Here is a 19857-nt window from a genome sequence, read left to right on the forward strand (position 1 = left end):
TGATTATGTGTATAAAACACCTGGAAAACACATAAAGGTGCATTTCAACATATTATGACCGGAAATTGCATGTGAACGCCAGTAAACATATGTGACATCGTCTGAAGAATATATTGATCAGAGATGTTAAACGAGTATTTGTGTGAGAAAATATATTAACAACAAACAAATATGCCTTGTGTATTAATCATGTATAAACTGATTATATATTAAGAATAAACTAATTATACAGAGAGGGAAAAAATCATGTGAAAATAAATGAATCTTGTGTAAAGCTTAGTGAAACCAAAGTAATCAGGTGTATAAATAATTAAATAAATAAATAAATAAATAATCAAAATTAATCTTGTGTAAAAGCATGTGAAAATAAAATCATTGTGAAAATGAGTTGTGTATAAAAATCATATGAAAATTAATTAATCATGGGAAAATCACATGTGGATAAAGGAATCATGTGGTAGAATCACGTGAAAACAAAAATATAGGGGAAAAAACATGTAAATAAATCCACTATGAAAAATCACGTGAAAATCAATCCATTGTGAAAAAAATCACGTGGAAATAAATCTGTTGTGGAAAAAAATCACGTGAAAATAAATCCATTGTAAAAAAATAAATAAAAAATCACGTGAAAATAAATCCATTGTAAAAAAATTTTAAAAATCACGTGAAAATAAATCAATTGTAAAAAAAAATCACATGAAAATAAATCCATTGTAAAAAGAAATTAACATGAAAATAAATCCATTGTAAAAAAAAATCCCGTGTAAATAAATCCATTGTGAAAAAAACGCACATGAAAACAAACGAACCATGTGTAAAAATCATGTGAATATAAAGCCGTTGCTAGAAAAACCACCTGAACATTACTGTATCGTGTGCATCATGTGAAAATAATTCAATAAGTTTTTAAAGATCAAATGAGAAAACAAGTTCACTGTGAACAATAAATCAACCACGTGTAAAACGATCACGAGCAAAAAATGGAAAAAAAAACACATGAAAAAAGAATCATGTGGGGAACGAAATCACATGTGAAAATGAATGAATGAACCATGTGTTAAACATCGTATGTGAAACGGAAGGGGAAAAGAATATGTGGGGGGGAATTTTTTTTTAAGTCCCCTACATGTGAAAAATGTGTGAGCAATATATACGTGTAATTTCACATGTGACTCATGTATTTATTCACATGTGAAGTCCATGCGACTCTTTTGTAACATTGTGGCTTTACATGCATTATTGGTTATGCATATAGTGCTGGACTTACTGCATTATTCCCTGATTGCATTAAAATCTGAAACCCTTTGACCATCAGGTTCTGCTTTCCCCTTTTTATGCTGGTCTAGGAACCTGACGTGGCTGAAGCTGCAAAACTGGTCCCAGATCAGCATAAATCTGTTAATACCGTGTAGTAGCATTGCTCATCGCTCCTTCTTTCTTCTTCCCTCCCACCCCTGCGCGTCCCCACTATCCCAGTGAGGACTCAAAGTCAGAGGGGGGGGAGGAGGAGGAGGAGTCCATGTCAGAGGGGGAGAGGGCTCGGCTAATGGAAGAGGTGGAGGAAAAGAAGAAGCTGATCGCGAACATTAGGAGCAAGCCATGGCGGATGAAGAGGAGGCTCAAACACCTCAAGTACTGTGGATGAGTGTGAAAGTGTGTTCTCATAGGCCACGCTTTAGATTTAGCACATGGAGATTAGTCAGTCAATGGTTAAGTTACAGTATTTATAATATCCGTGTGAACAAGACAAAAGGCTTCAGAAAATCTCGGGCCAAGTAAAGATGTAGGATTTAATTATTCAATTTGTAACCTGACCTATACGGAGAAAATACTGTTTTAAATGGTTTTAAATAATCTCAAAGTCAAAAAAAAAAAACTTCTTACACAAAAGAAGTTTACAATGTACAAGTTTCTTGTATGTTCTAAATCGTAAATTTTGTATTTTAGCTTGATTAGCTTATTTTTAACCCCTTAAACTCTCAGGAGTCATTGGCTTACATTCCTCACTTCACACCTTTCATATTAGTTTCACTGTAGGGGTTGCGCACCTACTCATTTTTATAAGTCAACAAGTCATTTAGAAAGTAGTCGAATACAGTAGTCATCTTTTCCATAGTTTCAGAACATTGCTGTTTTCAGGCTGTCTTGTTTGTGCAACAAAGAATGTGTCAAACCACACTTACATTTCAACACACAGGCTACAAATACAATTGTTTAGCTTCAATGATTTTTTTTTTATGGCCGCACTATTAACTATGAAAGTAAACAAATCGGTGCAATAAATGTGTAAGATAATAAATATGTGTATCAGACTATTTACGAACTGAGCCGAAATCGTAGATTCTGAAAATAAGAGCGTACAACACTGTGCGACACAGAAGCTCATTAAAACTTAATGATGTTATGGCTGCAGCAGACTCTGGGAGGTTTTTCCTCCGTGTTCAACTCTGGTCTTGGAATAATCCAAAAACGAGTCTGGATCAGCGTTTTTTTGGGGGTTTTTTTGAGCTGGCATGCGCTCTACGTATCTTATCTGACTCTAAACCAGCTGAGTGGGATTGGATAATGATCTGCAACCCGTGGCTCTGACAGCGCTCTTTAAAGGACAAGACAAGTCATTCCTTTGAGAGCAGATGGGAGAGGGATTCAAAAACACCTCTCTACTTCATGAAAAGCGATATCAAAGTGTTAACAGTGCATTAAAGTAAAAAAAAAAAAAAAAAAACCCCGTAAAGATAAACTTTTCCCAGCATTTCCTTGACATTTGCCTCGATGTTTTTTCCCCAGTTGACATCTCTCCACAGCAGCAACTAGTTAACTAGTCGACTGGTCTTTGCAACCCCTAGTACTTGAACTATTCATGCTATATATTCATATCTATACTGAACTATTCATACTAAATTGTTAATAATAACATTTTATTTTATTATGATGGAGAGTTTTTAAATCCGTCCAGCGCTGTGAACAAAACTACATTTTTACTCACTTGCTGATCTTCTGTTGTTAGGGAAGCTCAGGTGTTTGTGGATAAGTTTGAAGGTGCTTTGGGCAAAGGGAAGGGCAAGAAACTGTATGCCTTCAAAGTCATGATGATGAAGGTAAGAATGTCAGAAAATACCTATCTTTACACTGTTATGCTGACGTGATGCATCATGTCCGAGCTGTTCACCGTTGTGATTGTTTTTCTGTCAGAAATGGATCAAGTTTCAGAGAGATTTTGACAACTTCAAGACAGCCTGCATACCCTGGGAACGGAAAATAAAAGAGGTTGAAAGTGAGTCACAAATTTCGGTGTGATCTATAAATGACGCGATTAACATACTGTACATATGACATATTTACTTGAGATTATTAAAGCGTTGGTGGTGATGTTTCATTTCACAGGTGAATTTCCACCGCATGGCATTTCAGTTTGATCGACTTGTCCGGCTAAAATTTATTATTGGAATTAAGGCTTCTATAAGCAATCTTTTTAAGAACGCTAGAGATACAAAACTAATTTACTGTACATCCTGTTAGCAATCGCCAAATTTATATTCTCTGAAATTCAACACATTTGGCTGTATTAACCAGGAAACAGTCCATACCTGGGCAGGTTATTAAGTCTGTTTGACTTTAGCAATTTTGATTCTGATTTCAGGTGTTGGTGTTGATTCTATTCAATTCCTTTCCTAATTACAAAAACTAAAACACAATACAGGATGGGAGATCTCGTAAAATAAACACTGAAATATTTATAAAGTAAACAACACACCTTTATGTATGGATTTTAACAGTCTTTATTTAAAACACAGAAAACTTTCAATCTCCAAACTTTGAGATATAATGTTGATGCTGAGATTGTCCTGAGCTCTGCAAATCAACAACTAAAACTTGAATCTGACTCAGATTCTGATTACAGGTGTTGGGGAAAGTATAGGATCGACTCCGTTCAATCATTTTCCCAAGGCCTCTTTTCTACAACTAAAACACAAGAAGGTGAAAGGAGATCTTAATAATTGGTCACATTACAGCACAGTGAAATTATTTTTTCTTCACATTTTCCCCAGCATGTTAGGAAGTTGGGGTCAGAGCGCAGGGTCAGCCATGATACGGCGTCCCTGGAGCAGAGAGGGTCAAGGGACTTGCTCAAGGACCCAACAGTGGCAGCTTGGTAGTGCTGGGGCTTGAAATTTTGACTTTCTGATCAGTAACCCAGAGCCTTAACCGTCACCCCACCACTGCCCCTGAAATACAGTACACTGTTATGAGTAACACTAAGGATTTTAACACCTTTATTAAATTCAAGAACTGCTACCCGGGTTGCTTTAAGTAACATACAGAGATGAATCTTGATGCATGTCTTCCTTATGCCATTAGTGATGGGTTAAAAAAATATATATATATATATAAGCAGATCTGCAATCTATAAGCAGTGGATTTTTCAAAATCGTTTGAAAGCTCTGTTACAGAGAGATCAGGTGATAAAGGTTTTTAAGTGCTATTCAGGCAAATCATCTAAAAAAATAAAATCATTTAAATAGCTTTTTAAAAAAAAAGAAATAAAATGTGAAATGAGAGCATTATTTCTCTCCAGTGGTTATTTAACTTCTTTTATAACGATTTTCTCGAAACACCTCCTCACCTTGTTGAAACTATAGCAACTGCCTTTCTTTTGTTTTTTAAACCTATATTAATAGGATTATAATATTTTAATCCTGTAACCTCTGTGTTGAATTCTTAGGTCACTTCGGTTCTTCTGTCGCCTCGTACTTCATCTTCCTCCGCTGGATGTATGGCATGAACCTTGTTCTGTTCAGTTTGACCTTCGGCCTGATTGTGATCCCTGAGGTCAGAGTGGGGCGTTAATTATTTATGCGCAACAATCAGGGTTCCTACAGATGCTTAAAACGTCTTGAATGTGTAAATGAACTGAATACAACAAATCGATGCTATGAACGGTTTTCCTCGTGTGTGTCCTGAGCCAAATTCACTCTCTCGGTGGAATCGAGTGTAAGGCTCTTTCCCTTGCACATGTATTTAAATAATGACATGCTTGTTTTAAGCTTGGTGTCTTTAGTACTTTAAAAGCTGTATGAACCCTGAAGAATACATTATTTTGCACACAAAAAAAATAATTAAAAAAATACAGTATATTCTTCCATTGAACTCAAATTGGATGTATATCTTATAGGTTCTCATGGGCCTCCCTTATGGATCTATTCCTCGGAAAACAGTGCCGCGAGAAGAACAGGACACGGCAATGGACTACGCAGTTCTCACCGACTTTAGCGTAAGACCTGTTAACTATATCACAAGAGTCCCATGTTTTCATTTATATTTTCATTCCAAAGAATGAACTGACGTTTTCCACTATTTAATAGTCTCATTTTATTTTAACAGGGTTACTGCAAGTACTCTGTGTTATTCTATGGCTACTATAATGACCAGAGAACCATTGGCTTCCTGAAGTTCCGCCTCCCTCTGTCCTACCTCTTGGTGGGCATTGGGACCTTCGGGTATAGCCTGATGGTTGTGATCCGAACGTGAGTCTCATTTCATCCATTACTAGAGCTGCTAGAAATGGCATGAAATATTAGTACAGGTCATATTTAAGGTAGAGAGTTCATTCTGTAATGTATATCAGCGTAAGATGTGTACGTTCTCAGGAGTATTTGCAGTTTTACGTAGTGTGGCTGTAGAGGTGACGTACGTCAGAATGTATGAATAAAAAAATACGTTATGTCTTTGGATTTTTAAGGCTCCTATTTTCGTGATCATGGCACAGGACCAGAATTCTATGCCCTTAAATATGAAGTCAGGAGAGTACCTTTTTGGCCTTCTGTCTGCACTGGGGGTCTAATATTAGTGCAATTTTAGCCCAAAGTGAGTTGGGTAATTATGAATGTCACACCCTCTCCGCCAATATCAGTGCAGATGCCTTTCATTTTGACCACAAAAATAGCCAACCAGTCAAGGACTGGAAAAAATTGACTCACACCCAAGTAAGTAACAACACTTCAGCATTATACCAACAAATTCCGCTTGCATCTGCATGAAAATAGAGCCTTTAGTTCTTCAGAATTAGACTTTAGACTTAGACTTAGGCTCGAACCGGTCGATTGTGCCATGTGTCAAAACAGAAGAATGCGCTTCTGTTATCCTGGCAGCTAGAGTGGATTCCCATTTTTATGAACGCAGTCCACTCTCGCCGTTAGGATGGCTAAAAACGCAGATGTGGGGGGTGGGGACAGCGAGGACAATGAGTTCACCTTCGCCTGGAAGATGTTCACAAGCTGGGATTACCTCATCGGCAACGCAGAGACGGCCGACAACAAGTTCGCCTCCATCACCACAAGCTTTAAGGTGTGTATATGAATCTGAGGGTGTTTAGGTTAGCATGTATATATATATTATGTGTGTTTTTTTCTGGTATGCTGGAAAACAAAATCTACTCTGTGTCTTCCTTAAGTGTTGACAGTGTGAGTCTTTGTATTGAAAGGTTATCCTGTGTGTTGTAGGAGTCCATCGTGGATGAACAGGAGAACCAGAAGGATGAGAACATCCACCTCACGAGATTCCTGCGTGTACTGGCTAACTTCCTCATTACCTGCATCCTGGGAGGCAGCGGATACCTCATCTACTTCGTGGTCAAACGCTCACAAGAGTTTGCTGGCAGGAACGACCTGAGCTGGTATGAGAAAAACGAGGTAATACAGCACAACTGTCTTCATATCACACATTCCATACCATAAATGAGCAAAAAAAAAAAAAGGCAAAATATGAAGTTTTTAATGGTCTTAATAACAAAGAACATTAGCAAGAATAAAAAAGCAGCACTCCCGAGACCTCCTGTGCCTCCATTTGCTCGTTTACTTTTGCTGAAGTGAACGGTTCAGCTAGACACAGGAAAATTTACTTATATAGTCTTCTTGAACACAAAGGTAAAATCATGATAATGATTAAAATGTTTGATATAAAGTCCAAACTAACACATGTCTGGGTGTATATATGGAAGTAAAATAATGTCATATGTCTTTGAAACAAAAAAGCCTGTTGAATTGCAGTAATCGGTATTATTATTATTATTATTATTATTATTATTATTATTATTATTATTATTCGACAGGCAAATTTCGGTCCATTTAATTTCGCTTCACAAATTCGCTTCCACATTTTCAGTGGTTCAGATTGGGTTGGATATTCAACATTGCACATCCGGCACCTGCACACAAATCCGCATCGGTAGACTCTGTGAGACACGTTTTCAAGAATGTTTTTCTTGTCCACATGATTTCTCCAGCTTTGAGGACATTTTCAAAGAGCTTCCTTTTCAGTGACACAAAACATTGTTTCTATGTGGACTGGAGGCTTCAAAGGGCTACATTTTGTTGCTTGCAGTTGTATAATAACTTATTTGCTAAGACTGGAGTGTTGATATTTTTGACTGGGGATATTTTGGCTGGCTTGTTTGTGGGTGGCATTTGAAATCTGCTAGTCTAGTGCTATTTGGCCAATGCTGTACTTTCCTGACTTCAAGTCCTTTCTAATTTCTTACAACCCGCATTTATGGATTAAACCTATTCATGTCACCCCACATCAATAAACAGGTGAATATTGAGGAAAATACTAAATACAACTGATTTACCTTCTTTTTTTTTTTTTAAACTTTGCTACTATAAATGCTTGTGTGCAACTGCAGGAAAAAAAGTGTAAATTATTTCTTATAATATTTAGCCGTAAGCTTTATTCGGGATAGAAGTGGAAAGCTATATTTTGTGTATTTTTTCAATCAAAATAAGTTTTCCAAGCAGCCTATTTTTTTTTTTTTTGTCCGTTTTTGGATTTTATATAATAGCTAGCAATATTACCATGCAAAAGTGGGATTATAAATTATGACAAGGAAAGCTTCATATATACATTGACAAAAAAGACAAATTTGGGGTATGCAAAATCAGCCAAATATGGCTTAAACTGAGGTAAAATGTTGGTGGACTTTATTCAGATGGAGATCATAATGTCGCTACTCGGACTGGTGGGCCCAATGCTGTTTGAGACTATCGCCGAGCTGGAGGACTACCACCCCCGCATCGCCCTCAAGTGGCAACTCGGACGCATCTTCGCCCTTTTCCTGGGTAACCTGTACACCTTCCTGCTGGCTCTGTTCGATGAGGTCAATGAAAAGGTATAATCATGATCATCATGTTGTCGCTGCTTTTGATATGAAATCACTGATGTGTTAAATCATTGCTGCATACCAGTCTAGATTGTTTCTGTGGAAAAGTAGAGAGTACTCATGTAATGGATTGAATATTGCTTGTTTTTCTCTAAGCTGGTGCAGGAACAATCCATAAAGAACGCCAGCATGTGGTTCCTCAAGGAATATTATGCCAACTACAGTGCCAATAACCCGAATGTGACAGGCACGCCGCCCCCCCCTGACCCTGCTGATGTGATCCGTGGCCCGTGCTGGGAGACAACAGTGGGGATAGTAATGAGGCTCCCTGTTATCTCTCACCGCCCACTGTGTTAATGTGAAAATATTTCAGTGGATTTGGATTGTATTAGATGATTTTATAGGATGAGGCCTTTTGCTTAGGTGTGATTATTATATAAGAAATTCCGGTCCATTCTGAGTAAGTTTCAGTCGGTTTCAGTGTGTGGCGGTCTGGGAAAACTCGTCAGGTTTCACTGCACTTTAAAAACCCAATAATTTTGACAAAAATAGAGTTTTTCTGCAAGTAATATGCAGTTGACATTGGAAATTTCTGTTCTGCTTTTGTCTGCTTTGGAAATGTTTTTTATTTAGTCTGATTTCTAACAAGCTGAGACAGAAATGCAGTCAGTCGGCGTAAAATCGTCTAAAACCTTGCTAGCTTTGATTGTCATGATTTAATCAAGTTGTTGGATGGCTAAGTGCCATAGAGAAATGGAATAATCCTAACTCTAATCAATTTATTTTGTAGCACTTACAGGCAATGTACAGAAAACAGTTTTTTAATACTTAAATGACCTTATAAAAAGACATTTATAATAATAAGAAGAAATTTAACCAACTGAACGGAGCTGACTGAATGAATCAGTGATTATTTCCTCAACGATGTTAGCATGAACTGAGATCAGTGGAGTGAAGACACAATGAAGAGGCTCGTGTTTTGTGATTAAGATACATGCGAACGGAAATCATATTTCAGTTCAGGAAAGAATATAGCAGAAAATGTCCAAATTTGACCATGTGAGGGGTTTTCCCAGGCCACCACATACATACTGTCGTCCTTCAGTATTTTTACGTGTAGCAACGTGCGTATTGGCTAACACACTGTTCTCCGTAGGAATTTGTAAAACTGACTGTCTCAGATATCCAAGTGACGTATCTGACGATCCTCATTGGGGACTTTGCAAGGGCTCTGATTGTGCGCTTCCTTAACTATTGCTGGTGCTGGGACCTGGAGGCAGGCTGGGTAGGTGATCTCACACTTCAGCTTTTAATGTTGCACCATTTTGGTAACTAACTTCTATTTTTAACTTCTATCTTCAGCCTTCCTATGCTGAGTTTGACATCAGCGGCAATGTCCTTGGATTGGTCTTCAATCAAGGGATGATTTGGTAGGACGCAAGTGCATGAGACACAATACAGTATCGTTTTTGTGCCCCCCAAAAAAAAATCGTGCAATACATTTGCGCATGCCGTTCTTCTACTCTAGGTGAACTGGCTAAATTACTTGAGCTCCTGCACAAGATGATTATATTTTCATTTAAATTAGTGGGCCAAATTATTAGCACCTTTATTGGGCTGTATGTTTGGCACTCCTGAGATTCAGACACACATTATCCTATGGTGATTACTTACCTGGATTCAGCACCCTCTAGTGTGTATACTGGTCCCTGCATCTACACAGGTAATATACAGGAAATGTGTGTGAGTAGAGAAAGGGAAGCAACAACATGACTTATGGACTTCACTGTAACATCCAGTGCAATGTACTTTTGTTATTTCAATCACCTCCATATTGTAGTGTGTGTGTGTGTGTGTGTGTGTGTGTTAGGATGGGAGCGTTCTACGCTCCTGGTCTGGTCGGCATCAACGTCCTCCGTCTCCTGACCTCGATGTACTACCAGTGCTGGGCCGTCATGGCCTCCAATGTGCCTCATGAGCGAGTCTTCAAGGCCTCGAAATCCAACAACTTCTACATGGGTCTCCTTCTTCTCATCCTCTTCCTCAGCCTGCTGCCTGTCGTCTATACCATCATGTCCCTGCCACCATCCTTTGACTGTGGGCCCTTTAGGTCATAAACACACACACACACACACACACACACACACACACACACTATCATTACTCTATGATGCTTTCACATTAGTAACTTATGAACCGTAAACCTTTGATATTACTTTCACTACTCTTGCTGAAATATTATACTGCTCAACTTGAAGGACAAAACTAAATATCCAAAATGATTTGGTTCAAAGCAAAACTGCAAAACAATCATAAATCCTGAATTTCACAATTTCTTGGAACGTTCATCCCTCCCATGCTCGTCTCCTGAAGCATAATTTTCAATATATTTTACTTTATTAATTAGTTTGGTCCTTTTTTAAAAAAAAAAACTATTTCTCATCATGAACTGCAATGTCCACCTCCTTACCTTTTCAATGAAACCTCAGCTTTAATTACTGGATTTGTGAGCACACATTTTTCTCCTCTCACAGTGGCAAAGAGCGGATGTTTGACGTGATTGTTGAGACGATAGAGCTGGATCTGCCATCATTTATGGGGAAGCTGTTCGGTTACGCAGCCAACCCCGGCCTCATCATCCCAGCTGTTTTGCTCATGGTGTGAGTCACTCGTGCATTATATTATATTTGCACTCAGTTGCATCAGTAGGTTTCTGTACATCATCCGACTTGTCCCTTGTTTTGACGCTCCGTAATGAAAGAATGTGTTTTATTTTTTCTGCAGTCTAGCAATTTATTATCTCAACTCAGTGTCTGAGGCCTATAAGAACGCCAACAACGAGCTAAAAAAGAAAATGCAAATGGTAAGTTTGGAGAACAAAGTAGTACAATATAGTAGAAGTCGACCGATAGTGGATTTTTACCGACACCTATAACTAAGTTGGGCGGTACCTGCCAATAACCGATTAATCAGCCGGTAAAAACTGATTGCTGAACTTTATTACAAAAATAAACAGTACTGACTGTACCATGAAAATGTATTGTACCTTTTTAAATGAAATAGATATGTAAATATTACTATATTAACTATTAATAAATATTAAAGTAAATAAAATATGTACATCCAAACTGAACCAAAAAGACATCCAAAATTAATTTTAAAAAACACTTCAAATAACACAACAAAATTGGTCAGGGATAGTTTTTATTTCGCCTCGAGAGGCCGCTCTCGTACCGTATAATGAGAGCGAATCCTTCTTAGCCGCTCAAGCTATGGACACAACCGGAAAAAGCTATCTGTGTTGATTTATAAATATGACCTGATATGTAATATTGGATCATTTCCCTCAATAAATGCCCAACTATAATATTTTTGTCTCGTTTATTTAACTGGGTTCTCTTGATCTACTTTTAGGACTTTTATTTATATTATTTTTTTTATTAATGTTGTTATTTAATTGTTGGACTAATATCTTTCACTGTTATAATATTATTATTCACGTTGTTCTTAGGCAAGAGATGAGGAAAAGAACAGGAGGAATAACAAAGACAGCACCAATCAAGTGATGAAGGATTTAGAGGATTTACTACCCAGACGCTCCAATATGCCGGATTCAGGCAACCAAGCAGGTCAGAAAAGTTTCTACCTTACAGCAATGAGCTCATGACAACATTTGACTCTATAAAGTAAAGCAACGTTTTTAAAACATAAGTGTCTTAAATTCATTCATATTTTCTTTCCGTACTAAAGACAAACCTGGTGGAGGAAAACCATCAAGAGTGAAGCCAGGATCAGCTGCGAATGGTGTGAACCTGCAGAAAGACGTAACGCTGGCATCAGCTAATCCTAATGCCCGAGGACCTGTGAACCGAGCACCAGGCCCCAGGACAGCTGGGCCTCTGCCTGGACACCCGGGTCCGGCTCCAGGGGCAGGACATCGAAAGGGACAATAGTACTAGACACTAGCGCTAGCCACGAGCATTAGACAGTATCAGACTACCTCCTAAATGATGCAGTGAACTATATACTAGTCTTTCTTCCTGAACCTGTTTAGTTATTCCAATTTCTCACAAATGATACATAATGAATAGAGACTCTATGTTTTTAATTCACCTTAAGCGCTGCATATTACATTGAGAATATGTAAGAGTGGTTGTATAGTATTCTGAAATACTTTTTCGAATATCTAACACAAGTAGACCATTCAGAGCAATGGACGTTAAATTTAAAGCGGCAACGTGTAACTTGTTGTATATTATATAGCTATTGTCGAGAGAGTGGAGATGGAGCTGTCAGGTTTTGTTAGGAATTTTTAGGTATCCCATTAAGGTTACATCATTCATATATCATCATTCCAGCTTTTGGCATAAACAAACCGGCTGATATAAATGACAGTGTTAAAATGGCTAGAGGTTGCCATATCAGGCTTGCAAGTTTGAGCTTGTTTAACTTTTTAGCAGACATTAGACTAATTCTATCAATGTTTTTTTCCCCTGATATATTCATAAGCTGTATGTTTGTAATCTGAACATATAATGATTGAATCTATAATGATTGTATGCAAGTTGTCCTTATTATTACAGTGTAGTGAACTATTGAATATTACGGCGCTTGTAAGTTTGTGAACCCTTTAGAATTTTCTACATTTCTGAATAAATATGACCTAAAACATCAACAGATTTTCAAACGCGTCCTAAAAGTAGATAAAGAGAACCCAATTATACAAATGAGGCAAAAATATTATACTTGGTCATTTATTGTATGTGTTTAATTTTACTGTACTTTGTAAATATTGCAGCATATTTGGGAAATATAGTCATGATTTTGTAATGTAATACAGGGAGGTTTAGACTTTAAACTTTGGAACTGATTTTATTGACTCCTGTTGTTGTTGTTGTTCTTGATGTTGTTTTTACAAGTTTTAAATATTGGGCTATTGAGCTTGTTTTGTTATGCAGACTTGGCAACCTTAACGTTGGCGGTCAACCGTAAAATCATCATCATCATCATCATTATCATAATGATGAATGAAATTTTAAAAAACACAACAAAGATTTTCAATAATGATTCGCTTCAAATATTGTAGATTTGATCAAATATAAGCTGGAATCATATTCTGCTTCTAAATAGCGTGCAACACAATTTCCTCCACTAGAGGGCTCCAAATTCCACAAATATCAAAAATTCGAAATCGCTTTAATTTGCCCAGTTTGAAAATATTTTAAGTATTTAACTCAAATAATCAGCTTATCTGATGTGTTACTTATTTATCAATAGAAAACAAATGCATTTGTTTTATTGTGCCTATATATTATAATAAATGTAATCAAACATTGGTATGTGTTTTTATTTTCATTTACACACCTTGTTTTCCTGCTCAGCATCAGAGGATGTTAGTGTTTCAATTTTAACCCCTTTACTGGTATTTATTTATTTATTTATTTATTTATTTTTACCATTTCACCCCTCACACTAATTGAATGTGAGGTAGCGTTTGGCAGGAATGAGAGCTGTCAGCCAATAAGACACAAGTATTTCCACATATTTTCCTGTTAACCCTGTCTGATTGGTCTCGTCTCAGTTCTCTGAAGATAAATACAACACTCCATTCACTGAAGATACAAAATTACAACAATTTTCTTCTTTGACTGATGTTCAGTGGTGTAGTGAAAAACTGCTCCAAGTAGAGAATTATTCAGGACTATAGAAAAAATCTTCAGAGCTGGAGCCCCGAATGCCCAGGCCAGGTTAAGCTCCTGCAGAGAACCAGTATAAATAGCTTCTTATGCAATAACTAGCATGCAGTCAGGTACAACCAGTAGGACCTGATTCCACAATCTCCACCCAGTTTGCACCAGTGCAGCAAGTTATTGTGAGTTCTGTTCCTCTACCAATCATTTAAGTCTGATCCCTGCAACCTTTGCAACACAGGTGAGACTCAGTTTTACACTTATGAGATGTTCTGACAGCTGTGATTATCATTTGAAACCTAGGAAATGGATCGAAAACAGCTTATGACATTCTTGAAAACAAATCTTGGCAAGAAATCTTGAACAAATTATTGGTCAGTGATTTTTCTGGTACGTTCTACTGAGCTAAAATGTTGTAAGTGGTTATTAATGTTCACATAGAAATGACATTTGTGTGAAGGATGTGATTAATAATTCGCCCACTTGTGTCTTTTAGAGCCCTCAAGATGTCATTTTTCCATAAATTATTTAAAGGATTAACTGATGACAAGCCAAAAGACAATTCGGTTTGTTCAAAGCCTACTGTTTTTTTTTATTTATTATTATTTACTTGTGATGTTGTGTCTGTGCTTGGTTTTCAAGACATAATAATAATAGTGTACGTAGATGTTTTATAAATGTTCTGTTTGCTAAAGCTCTTGTCTGTGAACAACAGGGCAAAGATTCTTCTAAAGGAAGCGCCACCCCGTACTATGGTACTGTCCGGCCTGATCCAAACTTCAACGCCAGCAGAGATGGTGCTGCTTTAAAAGAAGCCATTGAAACCAAAGGTAGTGCTTCTGAAACCAAAGGGCTCTCAAATGAAACTAAGTATGTGTTAGTTTCAGTGCTCAGGTCAGTGTGAGAAACTGCCTTTAAATGCTTTCCTGTACAGTGGTGGATAGTGTGTGTGTGAGAGACTGATGGTTAATGGCCATTAGCTTACTAATTGTCCAAAATACTATATATAGAATGCCATGCTAGCACACTTAAGCTCATCTGGGACCAACATTTACTTTTAGGAATTTTATAGATTTTTTTTTTAACAGTAACATACTGTTTTATTTCTTTACAGCTGTTTTCATTCTTTACTGCATTCTGAGAAAATATGTAGCATCGAAGGTGTTCACAGTAAATTCAATGGGATGTTCAGCTGCAGTCTACGTCTAGTCAGAAGCACCTGAGCACTTGAGCAGCGATGTCAAGACTCTCCTTTTACCTTCAGAGTGTTCCCACAAGTCTACTGTTGAAACGAATTAGCTAAAATGGCCAAAATGAATTCTTCCTAATGTGCTGTTTACTTAAGAAGTTAACTTCTGAATCATTTAGCCAACTCGGTTAGCTAGCTAGTGTGTGAATCTTCAAATACAATTTCAGGGAATTCTATATAGTGTTTACATTAAATCATTTTTAAGAGTTACTGTTGCTCGCTCAGGTTACTGTTATACATTTCGGTTAGCTTTACACCTGCCTGAAATCTTTTTCAGGCTAATGTTCGTCGTCTTGACAAGTGAGTTTTAGCACTTCGTTTTGATACTGTACACCGATCAGCCATAACATTAAAACCACTGACAGGTGACGTGAATGACATTGATTATCTCGTTACAGTGGCACCTGTCAAGGGGTGGGATATATTAGGCAGCACGTGAACAGTGAGTTCTTGAAGTTGATGTGTTGGAAGCAGGAAAAATGGGCAAGTGTAAGGATCTGAGCGACTTTGACAAGCGCCACATAGTGTTGAGTCTTTCAGAGAAATTATTGGTCATTAAAAGTGACCAATGGTTGCTTAATTAACACGTTATTATTTTCCCTGTGGAAAATTCAACACACAAAAAAAATAATCTACCGAATTATGCAGTAGTGAGCAATTTTGCATTTTTTCACAACATTGTACATTTCACAATTAAACAAAGTTACATCAAGTTGCCGTGAACTGTTCATTTATAGTTACATACTGTATAATCGTTACAGTAATAGTGATTATTTGGCTGATTCCAGTTTCAGTGAATAATACAGTGGTTACAGTGTGAATCGGTTTGTGGTGTTTCTGTTGCGTAGCATATCGAGGTGTCTATATTCTCTCTGTGTGCAGGTGTGGATGAAAACGCCATTACAGAGATACTAGCTAGACGGACTAATGCGCAGAGACAGGAAATCAAAGCAGCTTTTCAACAAGACTCTGGAAAAGTGAGACCCTCACGTACAAGAACTGCAGACTATCTGTAACACATGCCATCCATTCAGCGTGCTAATATGCTCCTGTTTTTTTTTTTTTTTTTAGGATTTAGTGAAGACTTTAAATTCGGTCTTGAAGTCCCACTACAAAAATGTGGCCCTGGCCCTGCTGATGACTCCAGCGCAGTACGATGCCCATGAACTCAAACAGGCCCTGAAGGTAATGCACAGTAATTCAGCACGAAACGTTTCACTACCTTTTTTTTCAGAGGGTCTTCAAAAATGTAAATATTTCCTTCACATTTAGGGTTTGGGAACCAAGGAAAAGGTGCTGAATGAAATTCTGGGAACGAGATCAAACCAGGAAATTCAGTTGTTAAAAACTGCCTATAAAGATGGTAAATACTGCGATCTGTACATGTCACGTATATTACTCTGGATAGATATTTACAAGCGTAAAGCCGAATTCATATTGCATTCACAATTATGTACGTACGGATCACAGCATATGGAAAGGAACTGGAGCACGATATTCGAGGTGACACTAGCGGACATTACCAGACGGCTCTACTCGCCTTGTCCAAGGTACGAATCTATCATTTGTTAAGAAAACTATAAACAAAGGTAACATGCTATAGGGCTGCATGACGTATGCATAAAGCTGACATAAAGCTACACATATTAATAAAGGCTTATTCTTATAGCCGTCGTTAAAATTTTGGTGAGACGTTGACATAAGGTCGTATTATGATACTGTCCAGGCTGACTTAAAGTAGAACACCGATGGAAATATGCACAACTCTGCTGTTACAGTGTCATAATTCTCACTGTTCAGACTACACACTTCTTTTAGAAAAGTTTTCACGTACCCGAAATCCACCATGCTACAAAGTCATCTGTCATGACATTCGAATAAAAGCCAGCTTCAGATTCAGGTTTATGTTATTTTGTCATACCAGGATTGCGCAGCCTTATGAACACTACCTTTATTTGAATTCAAACTTAACCCGCTTTATTAACGCAGGGTATCAGAAAGGAGGATCGTGACATTGACGATGGGCTCGCAAAAAGTGAGGCCAAGGTGAGATCGTTTTCAAGCAAACAATCAAAATGTTTTTTTTTCCCCCCACAATACATCAATCCATGAACGTGTATCTTTCACGTGTATCATATCAATTAGCCGGTTTTGAATACCGCATCCATTACCCATAGAAATAACAACAGTATATCTAAGAGAAACTCTACAGACACATTTCCTACATGCAGTGCTGTAATGTTGGGTTTAAATGGTGGTCTCAGGCGCTGTTTGAAGCCGGAGAAAAAAGGCTCGGAACGGTGTCTTCTGTGTTCATCGACGTTCTTACCTCCAGAGGTGATGCCCAGTTGTGCAAAAGTAAGTACACGACATGATCAACAATGAATTGAGCAACTAAATAAAATAAGATGCACAAGCCATTTATACCAGGGGTGTACAGCTCCAGCCCTGGAGCTCTGGAGTCCAACACAAAGCTCACAGGACAGCTACACATACAGTAGTGGATACGCTCAGTGTGATAAACACTCATCTTAAAAGACTGCTGCAATCACACGGTCTGAATCTGGCTTAAGTAATAAGAAAAAAAATCTCATTTTTTTTTTCAGACTAAAGAACCTCAGTTCCCATCTTCTGACTCGATAAATGGTGGCTTATGAATCCACACTGTTAAAGTTCACATACGTAAAAAATTTGCCAGCAGAAACAAATGCGTCTTTCACGTCCCACGTCCTTTCCCCTTCAGCGAGTCAGCAAATTCAGCTGATTTTATTTAGCTTTGGTCAGACCAGAGTTTTCTGTTTCTGTATTGCCAGAAAAAGTAAATGTAGGTAAGTAAACCATAAATGTTGGCACCTCTGTGTTTTATAAGGATGTGTGTGTTCTCAGTTTTCAAGGCGTATGATAAGTTTGGCACAGAGGGGTTTGCTCAGGCAGTGAAGCAGGAACTAAGTGGAGACACTGAGGATTGCCTAATGACCCTGGGTAAGTCTAGATGTGTAAATATGTAAGGCTGATGGTTCTCTTAGTCCCTGATCGAGTGATAGTAGCATGAAGATGTGTTTTTGATAGAGAATACAAAGGACATTAAGTAGTTCTGGATAAGGATAAGGATAAGGGTGTCTGCTAAATGCTGTAGATGTGAATGTAAATATACGGAGTTTCCAAGCTGCCAATAACGCATGATTACACAACACACTTATACACTTATTTGTTTAAATCTGTATTGTATTGATGCCTCGAGCATGACTGTACAATGGGATTGTTGTTTATACAGTGAAAGCAGCCTGGAACAAACCTGCCTACTTTGCTGAAAGGATGCATCTGGCCATGAAGGTAAAACTTGAGGCTTGAGGTTTGTTTATCTACAAAATCTATCTACTGAACAAAATAAAATGAAATGTCATCTGGAATTTTGTTACATTCTGAATAATGATAACTGAATGTATCACAATCTTTGAATACACTGTATCCCAAAAAAACAACAACAACATAACTACAACAACCCCCCCCCCCCAAATACATCTGTTTTATTCTTACTTTAAAATTTAGTCAGCAAGACAATTGGTCAGAGTGAATAAATATGTACGTATATTAGGCAATTATGCTTCTCTGAAATTGTTCAGCCAGGTGCAGTCTAGAATTATTAGCACCCTTTGAGAAAATGAGCACCCCCCCGCCTCCCCCCCACACACACACGATGAGTGAAATGTTAAGTGTGAACAGAAGGGGGCGCCGATTAGTTATATTTTAAACAAGGAATTCCAGTTTTTTTCCTTCTAAGCGGTACATTTTTTAAAAATGTATTTATTTATTGAAAACATTGGATATTTAAAATGATTGCTAATAAAATTATTGGCACACCTTTGCATTTATCTCCAATATTCTATGGATTCTTTAGAGAAAATACTATTTTAAAAAGCAGTTTTTATGAAAATGCTATTCATCAAAGAACAAAATATTGGCACCCCTTATAACTCTGTTTGCAACCCAGTATAGCCTAATATCAGGCATGATCATTAGTTTAGATTGTATCTCCAATATTCCATGGGGTGCCAGTAATTTCTTACTTATGTTTTTTTTTTTTTTCAGAGGAAGTCCTATTCTTTGACAAATAACTTCCTCTGTGTTCCTAAAATGCTTAGTATGAAAGAAAACAAAAGTTGTATAAAATGTTTATTTTATACAATAATCTTTGCCCATTTTCATGAGGGATGCCAATAATTTTGGATTTAATTGTACTTACTGTATTTGACTGGAGTTCTGATCAGACCTGCTCCATCCTCAGGGCATGTTGGATGACCATGACACAATGATTCGGATCATAGTGAGTCGCTCTGAAGTGGACCTGCAGAAAATCATTCAGGAGTACAAAAGGATGTACGGAAAAGTGCTTCAGCAAGACGTTCTCGTGAGTCACACTGAGATTTTATTCAAATAAAAATAAAAAACATGATTGATGTTTGAAATTTCACTGTTCACTGATGACCATAGACGGTTATTTAATAACTAACAAATTTGGTCTTTACAGGCAGAAACCAAGGGGGACTATCAGAAAATTCTCCTGGTGCTCTGTGGAGACCAAACAGGAGTCTGAGCATGCATTTTCAAAATGTTCAAGCTATTTTACTGTTCAGAGCTGCACATCTGAAGAAAAAAAAAAATGCTCATTGTACTGAATCGGTGTGTAATTACATTCTATCTTAATAAAGCTACTTCTCTAAAACTTTCCCAAACTGACTTGGTTGGCTTCAGTGTGTTCC

At 37.5% G+C, this 19857-nt stretch overlaps 2 protein-coding genes across 4 annotated transcripts; both read left to right on the forward strand.

The window, feature by feature from the left end:
* Window positions 1-1415: 1415 nt before the first annotated feature.
* On the forward strand, window positions 1416-13456 carry tmc2a (transmembrane channel-like 2a). Its single transcript, XM_047151989.2, has 17 exons — window positions 1416-1635; window positions 3011-3101; window positions 3196-3277; window positions 4727-4833; window positions 5177-5275; window positions 5386-5528; window positions 6201-6348; window positions 6504-6692; window positions 7988-8167; window positions 8315-8473; window positions 9315-9443; window positions 9521-9588; window positions 10029-10268; window positions 10693-10818; window positions 10943-11021; window positions 11670-11787; window positions 11909-13456. Exons 1-17 carry the CDS (start codon window positions 1523-1525, stop codon window positions 12109-12111), a joined length of 2274 nt encoding a protein of 757 aa, XP_047007945.2. The 5' UTR covers window positions 1416-1522; the 3' UTR covers window positions 12112-13456.
* Window positions 13457-14040: 584 nt separating this feature from the next.
* LOC108260021 (annexin A1) lies at window positions 14041-19822 on the forward strand. Of its 3 annotated transcripts, none has more exons than XM_017459927.3 (13): window positions 14041-14089; window positions 14345-14414; window positions 14564-14678; window positions 15980-16074; window positions 16169-16282; window positions 16370-16460; window positions 16568-16647; window positions 17087-17143; window positions 17362-17455; window positions 17984-18079; window positions 18372-18430; window positions 19383-19505; window positions 19626-19822. In XM_017459927.3, exons 2-13 carry the CDS (start codon window positions 14355-14357, stop codon window positions 19689-19691), a joined length of 1050 nt encoding a protein of 349 aa, XP_017315416.1. In that variant the 5' UTR covers window positions 14041-14089; window positions 14345-14354; the 3' UTR covers window positions 19692-19822. The 3 variants fall into 3 exon arrangements, with proteins under 3 accessions (XP_017315416.1, XP_017315418.1, XP_017315417.1); XM_017459929.3 differs by lacking the exon at window positions 14041-14089 and adding an exon at window positions 14099-14222; XM_017459928.2 differs by lacking the exon at window positions 14041-14089 and adding an exon at window positions 14103-14238.
* Window positions 19823-19857: the final 35 nt, after the last annotated feature.

This window comes from Ictalurus punctatus, chromosome 28 (assembly GCF_001660625.3).
Source record: "Ictalurus punctatus breed USDA103 chromosome 28, Coco_2.0, whole genome shotgun sequence".
Lineage (NCBI taxonomy): Eukaryota > Metazoa > Chordata > Actinopteri > Siluriformes > Ictaluridae > Ictalurus > Ictalurus punctatus.